At 35.1% G+C, this 20,139-nt stretch overlaps 1 protein-coding gene across 11 annotated transcripts in view; it reads left to right on the top strand.

Moving 5' to 3' along the window:
* Nucleotides 1-1,243: 1,243 nt before the first annotated feature.
* The window catches only part of CCDC141 (coiled-coil domain containing 141), a 57,218-nt gene continuing 38,322 nt past the window's right edge, over nt 1,244-20,139 (top strand). For 4 of the 11 annotated variants that reach the window (XR_008204738.1, XR_008204739.1, XM_052675523.1 and 1 more), the window contains exons 1-8: nt 2,144-2,258; nt 4,376-4,613; nt 6,117-6,263; nt 12,316-12,507; nt 14,196-14,304; nt 14,530-14,783; nt 16,866-16,985; nt 17,344-17,538. Coding sequence is in view for 9 of the 11 variants with exons in the window: in XM_052675523.1 (XP_052531483.1) it covers nt 4,512-4,613; nt 6,117-6,263; nt 12,316-12,507; nt 14,196-14,304; nt 14,530-14,783; nt 16,866-16,985; nt 17,344-17,538 (1,119 nt within the window). In the remaining 2 variants the exon portion in view is untranslated. Of the gene's footprint in view, nt 1,447-2,143; nt 2,259-4,375; nt 4,614-6,116; nt 6,264-12,315; nt 12,508-14,195; nt 14,305-14,529; nt 14,784-16,865; nt 16,986-17,343; nt 17,539-20,139 lie in introns of those variants that run through there. The other 7 variants (XM_052675520.1, XM_052675517.1, XM_052675519.1 and 4 more) reach the window with 4 other exon arrangements.

The following is a 20,139-nucleotide window of genomic DNA, read 5'->3' as shown; positions in this document are numbered from 1 at the left end:
CACTCATTCAAAAGGTTTTCGGTGGGATGACTTCTGCTCCCCACTCTGGTATGTGCACTGGCCTGGAATGAGGATTGGATTGCCCACTCCTGCTGATATATGGCAGTGGGAGATTTTGCTGTGGATGGCTCACAATGATTCTGAGTGTACTAGTCCATCAGCAATTCCATTGAAAGAGTGTGAAAGGGTGAGAGGAGAAGGGTTTTTATTATAGATAATGCTTAAATTCAGAAATGTAATGTGCTGTCCTTTGTAGGTCCCGAAGGGTTGTGGTTAGCGCAGGGAAATGGCTAGTTCTCATGTGCTGTAGTCACACCTCAGCTCCATCGGGTGTCAGCAGCGAGCACATATCTGTATAACAACCCAGCTCCAGTTAAAGTAAGCAAAGGGGTAGGGAGGAAATGTCAGTGCTTCCAACTTGTTTACCTCTCTTAAGTAGGTCACACAGTTCTCACTTTCGTGAGAGGGCCAACTGGGACCAATTGAGTGCTTCTTGTGCCATGGGCTGGAATGGGAGGTACATGATCAGAATGTACACAGGAATGTTCAGCGGTGTGAACCTTCAAGTAGCAGAGTTGCATGAGATGGAATTATCTCTTTAAAACAAAACAAAGCACTGCTATTTATAACTCCACTGATAAATGACTTAAAAAAAAACCTAAAAACCTAAAGCCTTGTCGTTCTTTAATGCTTGAAATCCAACTATACTGTTGAATTTAACTTCTGGATAAAACATCCCTTTTTCTAAGTTGATGTGATATTGGTAACAGGCTTTTCTTTTGTTCTAAACTTTGCTTCTGTTTAAATCGACTCTTCCTAACAATAGAAACAATATGGCTTGAATGTTTTTGAATGGTTAGCATGATTATTATCTGTTTAATCAGTGTCTTGTTAAAGGGAATGGCTCACTCTGATCTTGGTGTCTTTACCTCCTGACTACTTTTGAAGAGGTTAAACAGATGTTTAAACAATGATTCGTAGAACACAATTACACTTATGTCTTTTTGAGCAATCTGTGATTTTTAAGTGATGTTTTTATTGAAGCCATCAATATTTGTGTATATAAACACTGTAAAACATACAGAAGTAGTTTTTTAATACAGCCAAGTTGTAAATATAATCCACAACAGGGCAAGATTGTTATAGTGATCTACCTTATTAGTAGGACAGCTCGTACCTGCTTTCACACTAGACCTATGTTTCGATTTACACCTTAATCTTCCTTTTTCACAGGGAGAAAACAAACTACCTCGCATCTGTATTTGGTGCAGTGTGTGTACTGCACTATGTTAACACACTGCATCAGGAAGGAATTTCAAATGTTCTCAGGGAATTTACTAACAAAAGTCCTGCTGCATTTGCTTACATGCATTTGTGAGGGAAAACACTAATCTTGTTTAATAAAATATTCTCTTTCTGCTGCTGCTCTTGGAGCCTGAACAACAGGTTAGTGAGCTATCTGATCTCTTTGCTCTCCTGATAGAGTCGAATATACCTCAAAATGCAGCCCACAAAAAAGGTACGATGGTAGGGGCCAGCGAAAGGCTGCAACCATAGGCTTCTGGAGACTTGATGTCTTTGTGCCTTGTCCAGGTGGGGCTGCAGAGGGAAGAAGTGTTTATGTGCCCCTTGTAGAGAGCCTCACTAAACCCACTGATTTGGAGAGATGCTTCCTTCCCTTATTTGTTTCCTTTTCTGCATACACATCTCAGGCATGAAACAAGGAAAGAAGACCTCATTACACGTACAAACCAGATAAAGGACCTCATAATCCGAGACTTGAGGGAGTGAACTTTTCCAAAGGCATTTTGGCAGCTCCAAGGCTCTAAGATGCAATTTATCTCCAGGAAAGAATGGTCACTTTGCTTTGCACATAGGTCAAACTATGAGTAGGGATTCCTTTCCCACGCAAGCAAAAAGGCTGCTAAGACTCACTCCATGGTGAAAATGAAATGAGTTTTATCATATTAATCTTTCCAATTCTTTTTATACGCAGTTGTTACAGTTAATACCTGACATTGTTTACACTACAGACTTCTCTTGCCCCCCCTGTGTTCTTGAGATATTTTTATTAGTCCCGTTGTTCAGTTTCATTGTTATTTGTGGACAGCTGGTGGATGTTTCAGTTTGTTGTCCTTCTTGTCTTTGAAGGCACAGCAGTAGCAAAGGGAAAAGATTTCTCTCTTCTAGTACAGATAAACTGCTTGATTTTTGGCTTCAAGAAGGATTTTTGTTTGCTTTGAAGAAACAGACAGCAGGTAAATATACAAGACTGAGAAAGGTGTGCTTGTTAAATTTTGTTTCCCTGGGTACAGCTGAAGTGCATTGTAATGCACTGTCAAACTTCTCAATGTTTTCTCTTACAATTGTGCTATAGGATCCTTTCAGATTCCTTGTTTTCTCTGCATTATACACTAATCCCATGTCTATCTTGCATGCATAGCTTGAGCCAAATCAATAGAATGTCTACGCATTTACTAGATATTTTGAATCATTTGTCTCTGTTGCCAAATTTGATTATGATCTGCTTCTTGAGAGATATTTATCTGTGACTTCCAGCTGTCATTACTACAAAACAGGCTTCCTCATTTAACCTGAGTGAAAAAAGACTCTTGACTATTATGAGACAAGGGAATGGCCCAACTTGTACCACCAAAATACACTGTTCAAGTGTGCTTATCTGAAAATGAAACAATGACACACTTCAATGTAATACTGAAATTGGCTTGCAGTTCTTCTTATGAAGCTAATTAGAGGTTAGGATGTTTTTTCCCAATCAATTTTTCCAATATGCATGTTCTAGTTGTTCTTAGTCCTGCACACAGTGTGTAAAACTCAAAGTTTCTGTCTTATGAATTTTTTTTTTTTGAGATGTCTGACATATTTAGGGATTTTTATATAAGGGACCTACTTTCTATTTAGTCCAAAATAGAAGTCTCTATTCAGTTTTAGCTGTTAAGACTTCATTTCTAATTTTTGTGTGGCTAATCAAATTTTACACATTTTTTTAATGCCACATTTCAAACATGAATACCCATAAGTCTCATGAGTATCTATATAATGCTCCTTTCAGTGGCAGAGATTCTCTAGCCTCTTAGAGATATTACAAGTTTTGGGAAACTGAATGTTATTTCTTCCTTTGAAGGCTGATTGCAGGTTCCTAGCTTTGTTCTGACATAAAGATGCGAAAATTGTTCTGATTTGCCAAGCCCATTTAGTTCAGCACAAACTACTGCAACTCAGTTCTGGATACCCTGATCCAAATTCATTGTTTAAAGATTAAGACAATAATCTTCCATTAATTGGAGGGGGGGAACAATGAACAAACAAATAAAAACAAACAGATTTTGATGTATCAGTTGAAATTCCCTGCAATTACCCTATATTTCTTCCAGTTCAAAATACCTTGTAATTTTTTTCCAGACCTTGGTGTGTGTTCTAGCCTGCGATTAGCAAATCTAATTTAGTAAAAAATGTCGGAGTGCCACACACTTCTAAGCAAATGAAGCAAGCAGGTGCTTAGAGGGGAATTATATATTCAGTATATTGGGTGGACTTGTGTTGCCTGAGTGACCTGCCAATCCAAACACTGATGTTGCTTTCTCAGCTGTTCTGTGGAAGGAAACCTAGCAGCTGCTGTCTTATACTGTAGGCTGCTTGTGGCATGTTCCTTACTTCTGGCATAAGATTTAATATGCTAAACCAACACTATGATTTAAATGTGCTTATTAATTTACCCTCACTAACTAAAAAGCTTAAGTGGAGTGCAACCTTTAAAAATTATTTAAGAGGTTTTCCTTACTCTGATGTAGGACAAAAATAAAGACTGCAGAACCAACATTCAGTTGAAGCAAAGATGAATTACTTTAACCTCAGGAAAAAAATAAAGCACTTCTTAGGAATTTACACAGAGCTCTGACTTTCCTTTTTTGTTATGGACACCAAACATTTAAATATTTTGGATTAAAATTCCGCTGTCTGTTTTGGTTCATCATCTGGCTTATGTACACATGTTCATCCTGTTTAAGTGCTCTGGCTCAGTGGAATACCAGCAAACAATTTTAAAAAATTTACTTGTAGGGTGCAAACATTTAGACTGTACAGTTGCATGTTTTGAAACTTCAGAACAGCAGCTTGATCTGTATAGCCTTCGTATTAAAATGGTTTCTAGATGTTTTAATATAAGAAACCTTTTTCCTTTGGTTATTCGGTGTGGGATGATGTTCATGGAAGCAAGCTTTCACACTTCAGATGGTGACAAAAAGAACAGGCAACTTAATGCTACCAAACTAGGGGTGTGTCAAATTGCTCTCTCAAGAATGATAAACTCAATGGAGCCGTCTATTTTTAACCTCCAGTTCTTTCCTTTTGGCAGAGTAATCAGTGTTAGCTGAGCTCTTTCACTGAATGACTTCAAGCAACCCTGCTTGTTGCTTTCTGAAATGAAGAGCAGACTTTGTACGAGTGTTTCCAAGTGTGCTTTAATGTATGAAGTTCTGCTTTGAAACACCATGTCAAATGAAGCCAGTTTGGAGCAGAAGCTCTCTACAACAACCCTCAGTTCGGTTGCTGTTCAGGCTGGGAATGCCAGTATTGTTATAGCTGTGTTGAAGGTAAGGCAGCAAATGCTGGCACATCTGTTTATAAACTCTCTCCTACTCAGTGGTTGTTGCTTCTATTAAATATTTTGCACTAATGAATAGTTAGCATATAATGATAAGGCAGGGTAATTTAGTTAATATCTAATGGAGATTGTTCCCTTTGTTTCTGTTCACAGTTTTTGTTTTTTTATTAGAGGCAAAGAATTCCTCTACTTAAAGAGTCGCAGACAATTGCAGAGTGCCATGTAAATGTATTAGAAAGCATGAATGTTACCTTTGGAGGAGACTCAAATGCAAGTAGAATTATTTTTAAGGTTGCTTGTTATGTAAGATTATTGCTACCAACCCCACAAATGCAGATTGTGTATGCCTATTTAGGATAATTTTCTTGAAATTAATGCCTAAAACTGATAATGAATGGCTATTTTTGAAAATTGTGAGTTCATATTACCGTGTGTTCTCTTAGAAGTTCGTGTGTGTGTGTGTGTGTGTATACAGCTTTACTTTTGAGCACCTGAAGGCCTGTTCATGAGCTGGAATCTGCACCCACAACTTGCGTAAAACTTGGCACGTGAAATAAAGCTGGATGCCTGAGGGATGCCTGGGTACTGCATCCAAGCTGGGATTTTTTGGCAGTTCGATTCTTTGTTGCTCCAGACGGCTTGTTAAGTACCCTGCCCTCAGCCCCTGGAGTTTTTTTGTAATGCAGAATAAAGTGATAATGTGCCAAGGTTGTCACCGAGTAAGAGCGATTATTCAGGATGGGATTACTTCGTTGTGGCGGCGTCCTCTGCTCTTACGCTTCCAAGGAATCGCCATCTGCTGCCACAAGACAGTAGCCTTGCTATAAAGATGCTGAAGTTTATTGTAAAATGTTCGTTTTTCCCTTCCTGCCTGTAGGCTCCTTGTGTCCTATAGCCCCCACTGACATCACCGCTTTGTTCCTTGCCGCCATCCTCTCTAAATTGCATTTCCCTGCAGCTCAGCAGGGAAAGCGTCGTGCTTTGGGATGCTGTCATGCTTCCTTTCTATCTACATCCTCCAGGACAGCGTAAGAGTTGGCTGTTTGGGTTCCTGTTCCAACAGCTATTAATTGCTCCCATAGCTTCTTTGTGCAATCTCTCCATATGCTCAGCACAAATTATGTTAGATCTGTGTGTCAGAAGTAAAACTTGGGATTACAGTTACTGCATCTGCAGAAAAATATTTGTTCCTCCTTCCTCCACGAATTTCCTTAACTATTTACGCAGTCTTCAGCTGAAATGGGAGATGAGTTGGATAACCCTTTTTGGTTCATTGTGATAGTCTTAATTTTTGTAGGCAAAACCAAAGTCCCAGCAGAGTGGGTGAGTCTAAAGCGTTTTGGTACCTGCTTCAAATGAAGGCAGGTTTGTATTCTAACCTCTGTGTCTTCATTCTATGCTGAATATATGACTATGGGTTGCTGTTATCCTATGACCACAGAAAGTATGTGTGAACTGAGAGTCTAAGGAAAGAAAGTTTTTTTTCCTGAAGCCTGTAATGGTTTACTTATTGCAGTGTGGAAAATGGGTGAAACTTCAGCTGGCTGAATCAACACCAAATTTATTAGAAATTGGCAGCAATCAAGATGAAACAAAAAAACTGCTACAAGATCATGAACTCCTCCTCACTAAACTTAAGGTAAGATCTGATAAAGCAACACAGAATTATATGAAGTCATTATAGGTGGGTCTGCTGTTGTGATGTTTCTTAGTTAACTCCACACAGAAAACATAGCTTTGTGTTTGTCAGTGTAACAGATCAAATTTAAGCCTATACACTGAAAAAATATGCTTAGTAACAACTGATTTTGTGAAAACTGCAACAAAGATATGGTATTTTCCACTTCATTGTCAAGTGAAAAATTCCTACAGTCTTCAATAACTGCTGAATGCAATGAACTATCACACTTTTTATTTATTCTCCAATGGTATGAAAAGTTTGATTAGAATATAATAACAACTGTAAACACAACCAAGCATTTTGGAAGTGTGAACAAGAAATTTAAGGTATGTTTACATTGAATATTAATTGAAGTAAGCTGTAGTAAAAATGAAAATGTAGCATTGGCTATTACTTGTCTTGAAATAAGATTTTAGCTGATTAACAAGTTAAAGTCAAATTATAGCACTTCAGAGAGCAGAATTTGGACATAATAACATATTTACATGGATAAGTTTAATACTGTATGTAGAGAATATAATCTAATATAGTACATATTATGAAATTTGTATAATATGGAGAAAAACAGTACCACGGAAGAAAATACAGGAAAAAAAAACAAAAACAAAAACAAAAACAAAAAACAAACAAACAAAAAACAAAACAAAAAAAAAAAAAACCAAAAAAAAAAAAACAAAATTGCCCCTAGATAACACAGAGGGTGATTCCACTGTATTTACTTGTGCAAATGCCTGATCTTTATTGCCATCTAACAATGGTATGCTTGGAACCAGGTACTGTACTTGCATTTGGAATTAATTTTTAATAGTCTAAAAAAGGATAAAGATGAAGCTAAACTCTTGTGCTGCAGTCCAACTACCCCTCCTACAGTTCTGTGGAGTAAGTAAGAAATATCTTATTAGAGTAGCTTACTTCTAAAAATGAAAGTATTCATCACAGAATCATAGAATGGCCTGGGTTGAAAAGGACCACAATGATCACCTAGTTTCAAACCCCCTGCTATGTGCAGGGTCACCAACCACCAGACCGGGCTGCCCAGAGTCACATCCAGTCTGGCCTTGAATGCCTCCAGGGATGGGGCATCCACAACCTTCTTGGGCAACCTGTTCCAGTGTGTCACCATCCTCTGTGTGGAAAAACTTCCTCCTACAATTCCAAGTAGTAAATGTCTTGTATCTAATGTTATCTTAATGATGATTGTTTCTATGATTAATTCTTGATGAGTAGGAAAAGCTGCCTCATTGCTTATCATCTGCCTGTAATGTTTAAAAATATTAGGAATTTACAATGTAGCAAGGGGAAAAAAAATTTCTACTGTACTTCATTAAAAGGAAGAGAGGATGTAATATTTACAAATTGATTTTTTTTTTTTTTTGAGCTGCAAATAGTTCACGAAACAAAACAATAGTTAAGAAGTGATTGTCTTAGATCCTCAAGGCATAATTGCAACTGTTGGGGAATTTTTCAGTCACCAGAACAAAGTAAAACACTGTCACAGTTTTGAATATTTGGTGGTATTGTTTGTTTGTCTGGTGTGTGTTTTTTTTTTTTTTTTAATTTCCCATCCATTGTAGTATTAAAAAAAAAAAAACAAACCAAACAGAACAAAGTAAATGTTTCCTGATAGATACTGATTCTGGATACCCAGAATTTGCCTTGCTTGCTAGGTCAATCTGATTTAAAACTGGACTTTATGCACATGACAGGGAAAAACTCATGGACTAGCAATGATTTGTAAGTAAAACCAGTTCTATTTAATCAGAGATCTATGATTTATACAAAACAATTTTTGAGTGAGTTCTCAAGTACTTATGTACGTAGAGAAGATAATTTCTGGGATATTGAACCTTGCTGTCAGGTAAAAATATATTGTCTTTATTCCATGTTATATAGGAAGATCATCCTGGTTGTGACTCTTTTTTATTTTTTAACTTAATTAGTTTCATTTCACTATATGTTTCATAATTCACAAATAAGTTACAAATTATTTTTCAGCTTTGTAAGTTGAAGTTCTACAGATGTAAGGAAGGACGAAATTTGGCACAGTGACCTGTAATCAGTTTATAGTACTTCTGGTGCTAAAGGAAAAGGAATGTAATCCAACTCACAGTTCCAGAGATCTATTATTGATTCAGCAGTGTTAACGTGTGTCTAACAAAAAAAACCCCACCTCAAATACCCACATAAAAATAGAAACAGAAAACCACTGGCGAATAAACAGTTTGACACACAGGTTTACAGGTGGTACTTTAAAGTATATTGAGAGCAGACCTGATGAATTAGTAAGTTTTAAAATATTTATTTTCTGCTTTTGATGATTGGAATGATTGTGATTAAAAAATGATACTTGTATTTTACTAGGACCTAAGGGGGGGGGGGAGAAACATATCCAGAATTTTCTTTGGTAGGAAATACTGTTTTACTCTCTACTGCTTTCAAGTTCCTTTTAATTTGGGAACAGGGAACTCTACTTAAATTGAAAAGCAGAATAAAACTTTTCAGAAAGTCTTCATTTCAAATGTTTATGGGTTGAGAAAGATTTCACTTATATGTGCGGTTTTGATTTCTTTTGTAGTGGAAATTATTCTTTTTGTCAAATTGATGTGCACAACTGGTAGAGCCCAGGAGTTTAAATTATTTAGCAACAGTGATTTAAGCAGCAAAATATTGCTTAGTTGCTTAGTTTTATTCAAGGATTTTTAATTGAACAGGAAAGTTTGTATATACTCGACACTTCCTTTAGGTGAACTTGTGGGCTTGCTTTCCTTTGGAGATTAATGTTGTACCTGTTAAAGAGGGATAGGTTCCTCTATAACCATTAATTCATTTCACAAGTATAGATGCTGCTGTCACTGATGCATTTGTTGTGAAATGAAATAAGATGTCACTTTTGTGCAAGGTTAAGAATAAACGTAAATGTTCTCAGGTTTGGAATAGGAGCCCTTTCTCTTTGCAACTTGACCCTTCAGTATTGTCAGTCTCCATAATTCTGTAGTTTCCAGCAGAATCTCTATCTGGAAGTCAGATGCAGTCTCCAAATACTAATGCTTACTGGGCCATTAAGAAGTATGTGTGCATACTTTGCTAGGTTTTTGGTTATGATGATAAAATCCTCACTAAGGTAAACATCAGCATTCTTGCTTTGTCTCCAGAGTTCTGCTTTTTATCATGGAATTTTCTGTGGAAGGAGCCCTCCAAAGCAGAAATAAATCCAAGCTTCATCTTAAAACAAACGTTGTTATTAATTTGGCTCATTTACCTGAGGAGTCCTGCTAATTAATTTGTTTACTTCGATTCATAGAACATAAATTCCCAAACAATCATTCATATGCTAATATCTGTGGGAAACAATTCAAAAAAATTATGTTCTTCGATGAGCAAGGATATAAAGGGTATGGGGATTTAGTTCTTTTTTAATGTAATTATTTGAGATCTTTCAGTTAGAGTAAAAATAGACTCATTATGGTTATCTTCAATAAATTTGTTATGGAATAAATTATTTGTTAAAGTAATCTGCAGTATTTACATACAATAATTAAGCTGCTAGGCTATGTAATTAGCTGCAAAGTTCAATTGTTTTTTATCATATGACAGGTATTATTTTGCAAGTGGTTAAAAACAAAAACAACAACAACAACAAAAAACAAAAACAAAACAGGGTGGAGAAATTAGGATTCAATAAACACTTTTTCTGTTCTATTTTCAATCTTAGATTTTTGAGATGCAAACCAGTAAGGAAGTTTAGGAATAATGAGATCAGTGCTACCTACCAAATTCTGACTGTGTCTTTGTTTTTATTTCACTAATATTCTACCATGATGTTTCTTTTGTTCTACAACAAATGCTTGTTTAGCAAAGGGGAGAGGACTGAAATAGGACAGGGATTTAAAAATCTGTTTATATGTTCTGTTATTTTCTTTGCCTTATTGCCCTCTTTGACCTTTAAGCATCCCTAAGTCTGTCAAAACGTTTTTCTTTTTCATCACTATCCTCAGAAACAAGTCAAACTTACTTTAAATCTATGGGCAAGATTAATGCAACATAACACATTAACATTAACACTTAAGCTTTGTCTTATTCTTCGGGTTAAACAAAGAGCTAAGGCTCCAATTCTGAGATTTTGTATGTATTTAATACAATCCAGCATTATGTGGGCAGCTCAATTTTATAGCTTTAGTAATTGCTAAACAATAATGCAAACCAATGAAGGGAAAAGCAATGAAGACTTCACAGAACTGGCCTGAAGACTGCAGTGAAAGATTATTTTTCATTTAAAATCTTATGAGCTTAGTTCCTTAACTGACCAATATCATTGCTTTGATACTGGTTTTTATATTTTATTTAATGATACAACCACAAAGTCTGTCATTTAAAAATTACAGTGAATCAGAGCTGTTGTTTGTTATTTCTAATATAATCATTTCTGTGAGTGAGGGGAAAAAAAACTTTAGTTTACATCATCAGATATTTTTTTTTCTCTTGAGTTAAAGGTAACTGCAGTACTTTAGAGTAGACTTGGAAGGCCAACTGCTTTTCCTGGTCTGACACTTTGTTGTAATGGAAATTTAAAGCACATGCTATCAATAGTTAAATTAGCATGGCAGCATCCATCATTTCAAAAATATATGAATAGGATTTCCATTAAAATATAATAGAGGTAGCATTCAGGGGATTTGATCTTTTATAGTATAAGGTAATCAGGGCAGAGATTCAACAGAACAAAAAGATCTACATTCATTGGAGTAGAAAGCATTAAATCCCATTTCTGGTATGCTGAAAATGAAATGTGTTTTTTTTTTTTTTTTTTTTTGTTTTTAGAACACTGGATTTTGATTAGGTTTATCACCAACAATAAGTGTACATTCATGCTGCTGCAAATAATGGCTTTTCCATATAATTCAGATTGAGATGGGTTTGTTTTATGCCTCTTTTGCCATTTGTTTTTGCCTGATACATTTCACATATCAAGCTTCAGTAAGGCCAAGAAAAATCCCACTTTTTTCCTCAGTTAGCTGTGTGTAAAGATAATTTGAAGTAATTTCATTTAATTTCTATCAGTGAAGAAATAAAAATCTCTTAGTTTATTATTACTATACTAACAGTACTGTTTTTTGAGGGAACTGAGGAGTCTCTTCAAGCTAAGAATTTGAACTGCCAGAAGAATTTCAAACTTTCCAGTTTCTTAGTCTGTAATAGCTTTTGTCATGAGAGTGATTTATCATGGGTTTGAACTTGTCTAATGTAGATTTATTTCTTCATTACATATTTATCTGATAACATCTGTAAGAACAGCAGATATACTTTATATTTGTGTCTATGATGAAGATCTGAGGCAGGAGGAAAAGAAAGAGCATGCAACAAACATCATCAATTTTACTGACATTGAAGATTTTAATGTAAGCTTAAACTGGCCTAGCAGTTATCTTTGTCATGATGGCATTATTAAAGGGAATGGAACAAAAGAATTATTGCCTCGACAATAGAATATTTACTATTTGGTGTCCAACTTTGGCAGTGCAGCAAGCTCTACTTCAGACATTGCCTGTAAATTGTTTCTTTTGGAAAATACATCAGTGTGTTTAAACTACACTTTTTCTGGATAATATTAAAATAATCAGAGACTGAAAAACTTCTAAAGCTTTGAACTTTTTTGTTTTTCCCTATGATGTCAAAAGAATACGATGGCATATGAAAGATCATCCAGATCTGCATTTCTTCTGCTTTCAGGAAGATCTATGTTCAAACAGATGTAAAAGACATTGAATCTAAATTTTCAGAGATAGAATGATAACCTTAACACTTCCTTTTACATGAAATTTCATAAAACTGTTGTCTCTGAAATGCAGGAGAAATTCAGAAACTGGCAGTGAAGCTGCAGTCACAAGGAGCTAGAAATAAAGCACACAAGTAAGAGACTTGTGGGTAATTTCAGATCCATTGAAAAGGTATCCTGATATCAGCTCAATGTTTTGGGTTCATTTTATGGGTTTCTTATTTTTTATCATCTCAGGCTTTGGAAGATCAGGTGTGGAACCTGCTGCATGAAGCAGACAAGGCTGCTGAGGAGAATAAGGAGAAGAGTCAGGTGTATGATGCCATGGCAGAGACGCTTGGGGATGCATGGGATGCCCTTGTAATTATGTTAAAGAAGAGACAGGCTCTTCTGGAACTTACTACAGTGTTCTTTGAAAATGCTCTGGAGGTTTGTATTTAAATCAAATGATCTTAATTGGAATCCTCCCACGTATTATAATGATCTCTTTTCGCTGTATTTCTACTCTGTTATACTTGATATAGATGGTTATTGCATTCCTAGAAATTGAACTGCTTAAGAAAACTATATTATCTTGATCCATCTTTCTTTTTTTTCCTGCTTAGATTAGGATGAAATGGAACAAAAGTATGTAGACTTTAACAGTAATCATAATCATGATGTTTCCAAATTTGTACTTGACAGAAAAAAGACAGTGGAAAACAGAACTGGACAAAAACCTAAAACATGTGTGTTTAGTAGCTGTTTAGTAGTTTAGTAGCTGTGTTCCAGTGTTTCTTTCATTCATTATGTTTCAAATTATTCTAAATTAAAAGAGCTAAATTCTCAGATGTTTGTTAATGTTTAGTAATGATTAGACACTGAAGGTTTTATACTGTAACATGCATACAGTTACTGTAATTATGCTTGCAAATGAAACATCAGTGTAACCTTGCAGACCTTTACTCAAGACTTATCTGTCCAGCTATCTATGTGGAGTCAGATTTCAAAACGTTTTCCCCCATTTTTTTTTTTTGGCTTTTATCCTAACTCATCTATATACAAGGAGCTAAAGCAGAGTTACTGTGTTGCTCCCTGCCTTCAGTTATCTCCACATTTCTGAAACTTAAATAGTTTAATAAATCCTTCTGATAGTTTTTCTTTTTAACAACGGCTAAAGGCCATATATTAAATTAAAGAAGCAAATATTCTATTTCTGTCTAAGAACTCCAAGAGAAAAATCTGTAAGAATCAACAATTGGCTTACTAATTGTTGTGTCCTGGCTATATGTAATTATACAAAGAAATAGCTGGTAGCATATGTAGCTCTGTAAAATTCTGTATCAGCAGAGATCAACTTGGTGCACACTAAATCCCTGAGGGGATGATTGAAATGTCCCTGTAACAGCCTTATATCACTAAAGGAAAATACAGCAACTGGAGCATGGTATGGATCCATACCCATTATATTTAGATCCAAGGAAGAAATGTAATATTGATTTAAATAGGAATTGTTCAAATTTCTTATGGGGAGGTTTTTCTTTAAATGACAACCTGTGATAATGGAAATCTTTGTTTACACTGTGATGGAACACAAACATTATTTCAAGGGTACTCTTTAATGAAAAATAAGAAGTAAAATCCCAAATGCTGATGCCAGATGATTTCTTTTATAGCATGCAGATCAAGAGAGGAAAATCTGGAAAATTAAAAGTGGTAGGGAAAGCAGAGGGCTTATTTTTAATTTTCCTTATTTTCATTGTGGGTTTCAACATTTATTACACTGAAATACAAATATGAACTCTGGTTTCTTCACTGTTGAAAAGGAGCAGTACAATTGATAAGAATTGTCTGAGATGCAGAATATGTGTCTAGACTCTGAGGTACTCGTACAAAGTGACAGACTGTAGTTTCAGAGTACGACAGATGAATTTTGGGTCCTCTCAATCAGTGAGAACTCCAATAGAAAGAGCACTGAGAATCTGTAGCTATCAGTCAGTGATAATGTGCTTTTCCCGAGAACATGCAATGAATTTGCCCTACAAAAGAGATTAAATTCTTGGGAAAAGGATTATGATCTAGTTCTGTGAAAGACAATTTTACTGTACTTCCTGCCACACTTTGTTTTTCTAATGCAGTTTGCTGTTAAAATTGACCAAGTTGAAGATTTTGTGAAAAATGCTCAAGAATTTGACGACATTGATAATTTAAGAGAACTCCTTTTGCAACAGGAGCATCATACAAAAGGTACAGTGTTTTCCTGACAGGGAGTGATTGTGCTGATTCTTTCAAGCATAATTTTGCTTCCTTCATGTATTTTTTGTCCCTTAGTGTATTTTTTATCTTGGGCAAAATATTTTTAAATAATGAGATTCAATAATATTGAATTGTAATAACAGTACTAAATTTACAAATTATATGGTGTTCTTGAGTTGTTTTTTTTTTTCAACTTATCAATTTCTATTCCTACAGAGCTCTTGGAAAAATCACTTGCTCTTTTGAACAAAAGCCATGAGCTAACTGAATTCATCGAAGAATTCAAACGTGAGGGACCAAATGCAAATCCTAAGCTGATTCAGGGAGCCCAGAGCAGCTGCTTGAAAATTGACAACCTCCTTGAACTGCTACAAGACAGACGAAGGCAACTGGACAGATCTCTTAAACACCAGCGTCGAGGTCTGGAGCAGGTTCTACAGATTTGTCTATGGCATCAACAAGAGAACCGGGTAAGGTGCATCAAAGTAAGGCAAATCACAATAACAATAAAATAACCGTTCCATGCACTTGTTTTACAATAGACTATTACAGAAAGGGAACTTTATTTATTGATCTAGTATATCAAAGCCATTTTTGTTTGAGATTCCAAGTTTTGAATATTTGTCCAAATTTGGGTATGGTTGAAAAATACTATGCAATGAGTTTTCCTTCTGGATGTTTCTTTTTTCTGCTAGGTAGGTATAGAAACTTATCTGCTGGCAAGCTTTTTCTGATCAAAAGAGAAGGACCTGACAGTTAACCACCTGTTAGATCCTGCGTGCATCCAGGCTGAGGATAATATTCACTAGAAGGGACAAATTCAAATGGGTTTAATAGACTTACTGAAATATAATGTTTAGCCTTTGGATGGAGTCAAGCTTGGTGTAATGTCTGCATTGTGGGCAAATAATATATTCATTTTTAAATACAAACTCTGGGAAATTAACTTTTAAAGACTTTATGCAAAATTTATCCCTCTGGTCTTCAAGATGTTACATGTATATTCGAGGGCTGGCAGAAAATCAAAGCCTCTTAGTGGTTTGAAACGTATTTTAGTCTCTATTTGAAGAATTGATGTCAAATGATGCTATGTATGTAAAAATAGCATAGTGAATTCACATTATCATTAATGAGACTTCCCAGGATACAAAGAAAGTAAGAGTACTGGAGATGAGCTTTGCTGTATAGGATACGAGTGGATTTTTGCTCTTTGTTCTGCTTCTGTTTTTCAATGCATAATTACCTCTGGATAATGCAGAAGTCTGCATTAAAAAACAAAAACAAAACAAAAAAAAAAACCAACAAAGCACCACCAACAAAAAATACCCAAACAGATATAAAGATCCCTACATGCTACCTGCTTCTAAAAATGCCGCACCTTGCTTTAATCTCTAGTTGGAATGTGATAATATTATAAGCGTGATTGTAACATTGCTTTATCAGTAATTGTAATATAGGAACATGTAATTATTTTTCTTTTAAAGAAGGGTGTCTGACTTTTCTCTCTGAAATTATCAGCAGCCTATTTTCTGATAATCTCTAGTAGTAATAGAGATCAGAGACAGGTTGGGCTATTTTGTGCATAATTGATTATCTTTGGGAGACTTACGAATGTAATTTTTCTCTATCTACCCAACCATGCACGTATGAGAAAACTGAAACTAATCTTGGTCCCTAGTAGCAACAAAGGCAGAGGTAAGAACTGAGTAAAAATCAGATGACAGGTGAGTATATTCACACTGGTTATCCAGACAGGTTTATAGAAGACAAACTGTTGGTGTCACAAAACTTTTATTTTTATTAAAGACAGTTTAACTGACTGAAAAAGCAAGCATTGCAGTCCAGTGAATTAAAGTGTGTCATCACATCTTACCGAAGTAAATGCAGGGAATTTTTCCCTTGGAATCTTTCGATAGCAAATTAATGTTTATGACCTTAATTGCTTACAAATATTTCTATATACTGGGATAAAGAAAGGTTCTGTTGTTTTTTTGCTTCAAAGCATGTTTGTTATTAAAAATGGAAGTTTTAACAACTGGTAATGATTATGTTCAAATGTGTAAGTACACATATGAGAGGAGAAATCCTCAGTAGTAGATAATGCACCAACACTAATGGATAGAATTTATCTAAATGTGTCCTACATCTGCTCATGATGCACTTTGACTTTTTCCAATAGCTGTACACATCGTAGTGTTGCAATAGCTAAAATGAAAGCACAGAGTTTAGCTTGTACAGTTTGTAGGAAAATGTGAATGTGGTCCTTTAATGCATTAAAATGTTGTCTGAAGTTCCTCCATGAATATATTTTTTGTCCCTGTTTTGTTACATATATTTCAGTAGGTGTTTATTTTTGTCATGACCCTTTAATTCCGCTTTCATTAACATTAAGGTAATACAAAGGTAATGATTTGGGTAAAGGCAAAACATTAGAAACGAAAGGAATGTAAATTAGGACTTTTTGTAGGTGAAATCTTGTACGTATCCTAAAGAGTGGATGGACACTTCTCCAATCTTTCACTGGCTGATAATCCTTTGTATTATTTATTTAGGTAACATCCTGGTACAAGAAAAACATCAGAGATTATCTTCAAAAGGAAAACCTGGGCTCATCGTTATTGGAAAATGAAGAGTTACTTCAAAAGCATAAAGAAATGGAAGTTAAAGTGAAAGTAAGACATAAGATAATTGATTAGTGAATTAAGTTTAAAAAAGGAATAGGAAATCATGAACCCAAGCATTAACTGTGTAAGTATGTACACAGTATGTGTACATAGGGTGAATACATCTATATGCCTGAGATAGTGACTCCTCCTGCCTGTGAAACTTTGTGAAGGAATGTGAGATGCCACTACTGATAACTGTGCTGAAACAATTTGCTGAGAAATTTGTCCTGGAAGAAATAACTTCAGAAGGTTATACGTTTCACGCCTGTAAATGCAATAAATGTTTTCCAGTATTTATAAGACTATTGTGAAGGTGTATTGCTTTCCTTTGTGCAGTTGATTAAAAGTGAACTTTTCTTACTAGGAATGGAACTTCACTGTGGAACAACTAGAAGCTGAAGCGCTTAAGATCTTGCTTTCAGAAGACTACACAGAAAAAGAGCATTTAAATATTTCAAATCAGAAGATCCATCTGTTAAGAGGAGAAGTATGTTGCCATATGGAAGAGAGGAAAGCCTTGTTACAAGAGGCCAATGACTTTTTTAATACAGCTAATAAGGTAGGTAAACAGCTAAGCCTGTAGTACTGTGATCCTACAAACATCAGTGTGCTCTTCTGGACTGATAGATTTGTGGTTTTGCAAAACAATTTAGAATGGAAAATGACCTCATAATTTAAAACCATACATAAAATGTTAAATCTCTTTTTTTACAATAAGCCTATCCTTCACAAGTATGTTCATCTGGTAGTATTAGTAATGCAAATTGTTTTCCAATATTTTCTTGTTAGAAACTCTTTTAACTGATTTTCTATTTTATGATAACTAAAGAGCAAGTGGTCTTGTGTAATTTTTAAAGCACGTTTATTAGATCATTTATTGGAAGCTTTATAGAGCAGATCATTTTTAGGGGAAACTCCCACAACAAATATATTTATTTATTACATGTGTTGAGAAAATAAGACTTTGCCTCTGCTAATTTTTGTTTTGAGCACCAGGTGGGGCTGTAAGCATTGCTCTCAACTTGTGATAACGTTCCTTCAGATATTTTGTTTAAACAACATGGGAACAGTATTTAGGATAGAATTTTTTTTTACAGATCATTGAAGTGAGACATATCTTTTACTCCAATAAATCTGATCTTTTTTGCTCTCATTTACAATGAGGAAACTGAGATGTGTTAACAAACTTGGTGACAGTGATCTCCCTCTAGTGTAGATAAGGAGCTACATACATGAATTTTTCTATTGTGTGAAAAGTAAGGCAGATTCTATTTTAGACTGCAGGCCTGTGCTTGGCAGGTGGACCTATCTGAAATAACACTAACTCCTGTGCGTCTGCTCAGCGCGCCATTATGTGTGTAAGAACAAATAAAACAAGACCTTCTCCCCTTGTGCATTGAAAGTGAATTACTACAGATAGTAACAGAGGCGTTTTGGATTGTTCTAAGAGCATACCTTGAAACTTGGGGCACTTCTTACATGTAAAGGGCACAGTATTAGTTGTTTTGAACTAACTTGAAAATGTGTTTTATATTTTGTATCTCTTGTTGATTAATTTTAAAACATGGAGAAAAACAAAAACACGCATACTACTTCTCATGTAGCTTAAAAGCATAATACTTGTTTTTGTTTGTGTTTTTATGTTATGGTGTGCATTTGCCTCCATTTGGCCAGCTCCTTAGCTTTTTTCTTAGCTCTTTTCCACACTCCTTGGTAGTCCTTTTGCTAACCTTTCCTTTAATTATCAATTTCTATGTCTGGTTATCTTCCGTTTGACTTTCTACACTGAGAAGGTGTGTAGCTATTTTCTCTTGGGAAATGACACCTGGAATAGACAGACCTTGCTTTGGTAAGGCAAAAGCTTGAGAACTTTTATCTGGACAGCTTAAAGTAAATAAGTAAGGCTTATACTGAACTCACTATTTTTGCACAGTCATGTTTATAGTTAGCCAAGGAGTATCCCATGCCTGGGCACATGTGTTACTTCAGAATGCAGCTTCTGATTTAGAACTCCAGGCCAAATCTGCTTCTGATTGTAGATACTGATGTTTTTGTTTTTTTTTTTTTCCTCCAAAGTAGTAGCAGTCCAAAGTAATAATCTTTTGAGATGTTATGGATAGTAACTAGCTTTAAAGAAAACACACAGGAGGAAATATGAAGTACTTTCAGCATGGAAGGATTGGAATATGTGTTTGTGTGATCTAATGGAATGTATTCAGTTTAAGCTTTTAGATGCAAGTATACTTCACAAGTAGAGGTGTTTTTCTTTTGGTCTTGGTAATTAGTAAAGCGTAAGAAACTACAGAGAAACAGTAGATGAGGCATGGGATTTTGAAAGCAAAAAAACTGTTGGAGCCAAATGTCAGTAGAGAAGCAGAGGATATACAAAGAGACTATATCCCTTTATTTGCCCTAAAAGATCTCAAAACTCTGATAGGTGGCTGAAGAATATGTTTACATACATATGTGTATTAAAAAAAAAAAAAAATCACAGAAACAAAGTGAACAAGAGAAAATTCAGTGTAATATTTTGTACATATATTATGTATATATAATGCTATTTAAATTTCCCAGACTGTTTTTGTGACTGTGTACATACAAAACCTCTACACTTAATTTTCTCTTCTTCACTTTCTGTGATTACTCTCTCTCTCTCAAATAAATAAATAAACATAAAACATATATTTAGTAGCATGAATTAAAATGGAAAATGATTAAGGTAACAAACAGGAAAGCTGGAGAGAAATAGTAGTTCTTTCAGAAAGACATCTGGACTTATTGCATGGCATTTACTTTTTTTTAGTGGAAGAAAATTCCCAAAATGGTCCAGGAAAGAGGGCTATTATTTTGGCTTGTAGGAATTACACTCATGTTATCTTCGGCACATTGATGCTTATTTTTTTATTATAGCTTTTAAGGTTTTCATTATCTATGACTTTACATTCTGGAATGAAAACTAAAAATAAAATAAAAACCTACTTTACTGTTAAGCATTTTGATTGCTTATTATAACTCTTCTGCATCTGCAGATTACATATTCATTATATATGACTATGTAATGCAAAATACATTTGTGTTGTCAACTATTCAAGTCAATGATGCAATTTCTTAAAAAAAATATATATATGCTTTTGTACCACAGTTTCAGGCAGGCTTGATG

The sequence above is a fragment of the Tympanuchus pallidicinctus genome, unplaced genomic scaffold (assembly GCF_026119805.1).
Source record: "Tympanuchus pallidicinctus isolate F22 unplaced genomic scaffold, pur_lepc_1.0 scaffold15, whole genome shotgun sequence".
NCBI lineage: Eukaryota > Metazoa > Chordata > Aves > Galliformes > Phasianidae > Tympanuchus > Tympanuchus pallidicinctus.
Note: the sequence above shows the minus strand (reverse complement) of the source record. Positions and strands in the feature narration are given on the sequence as shown.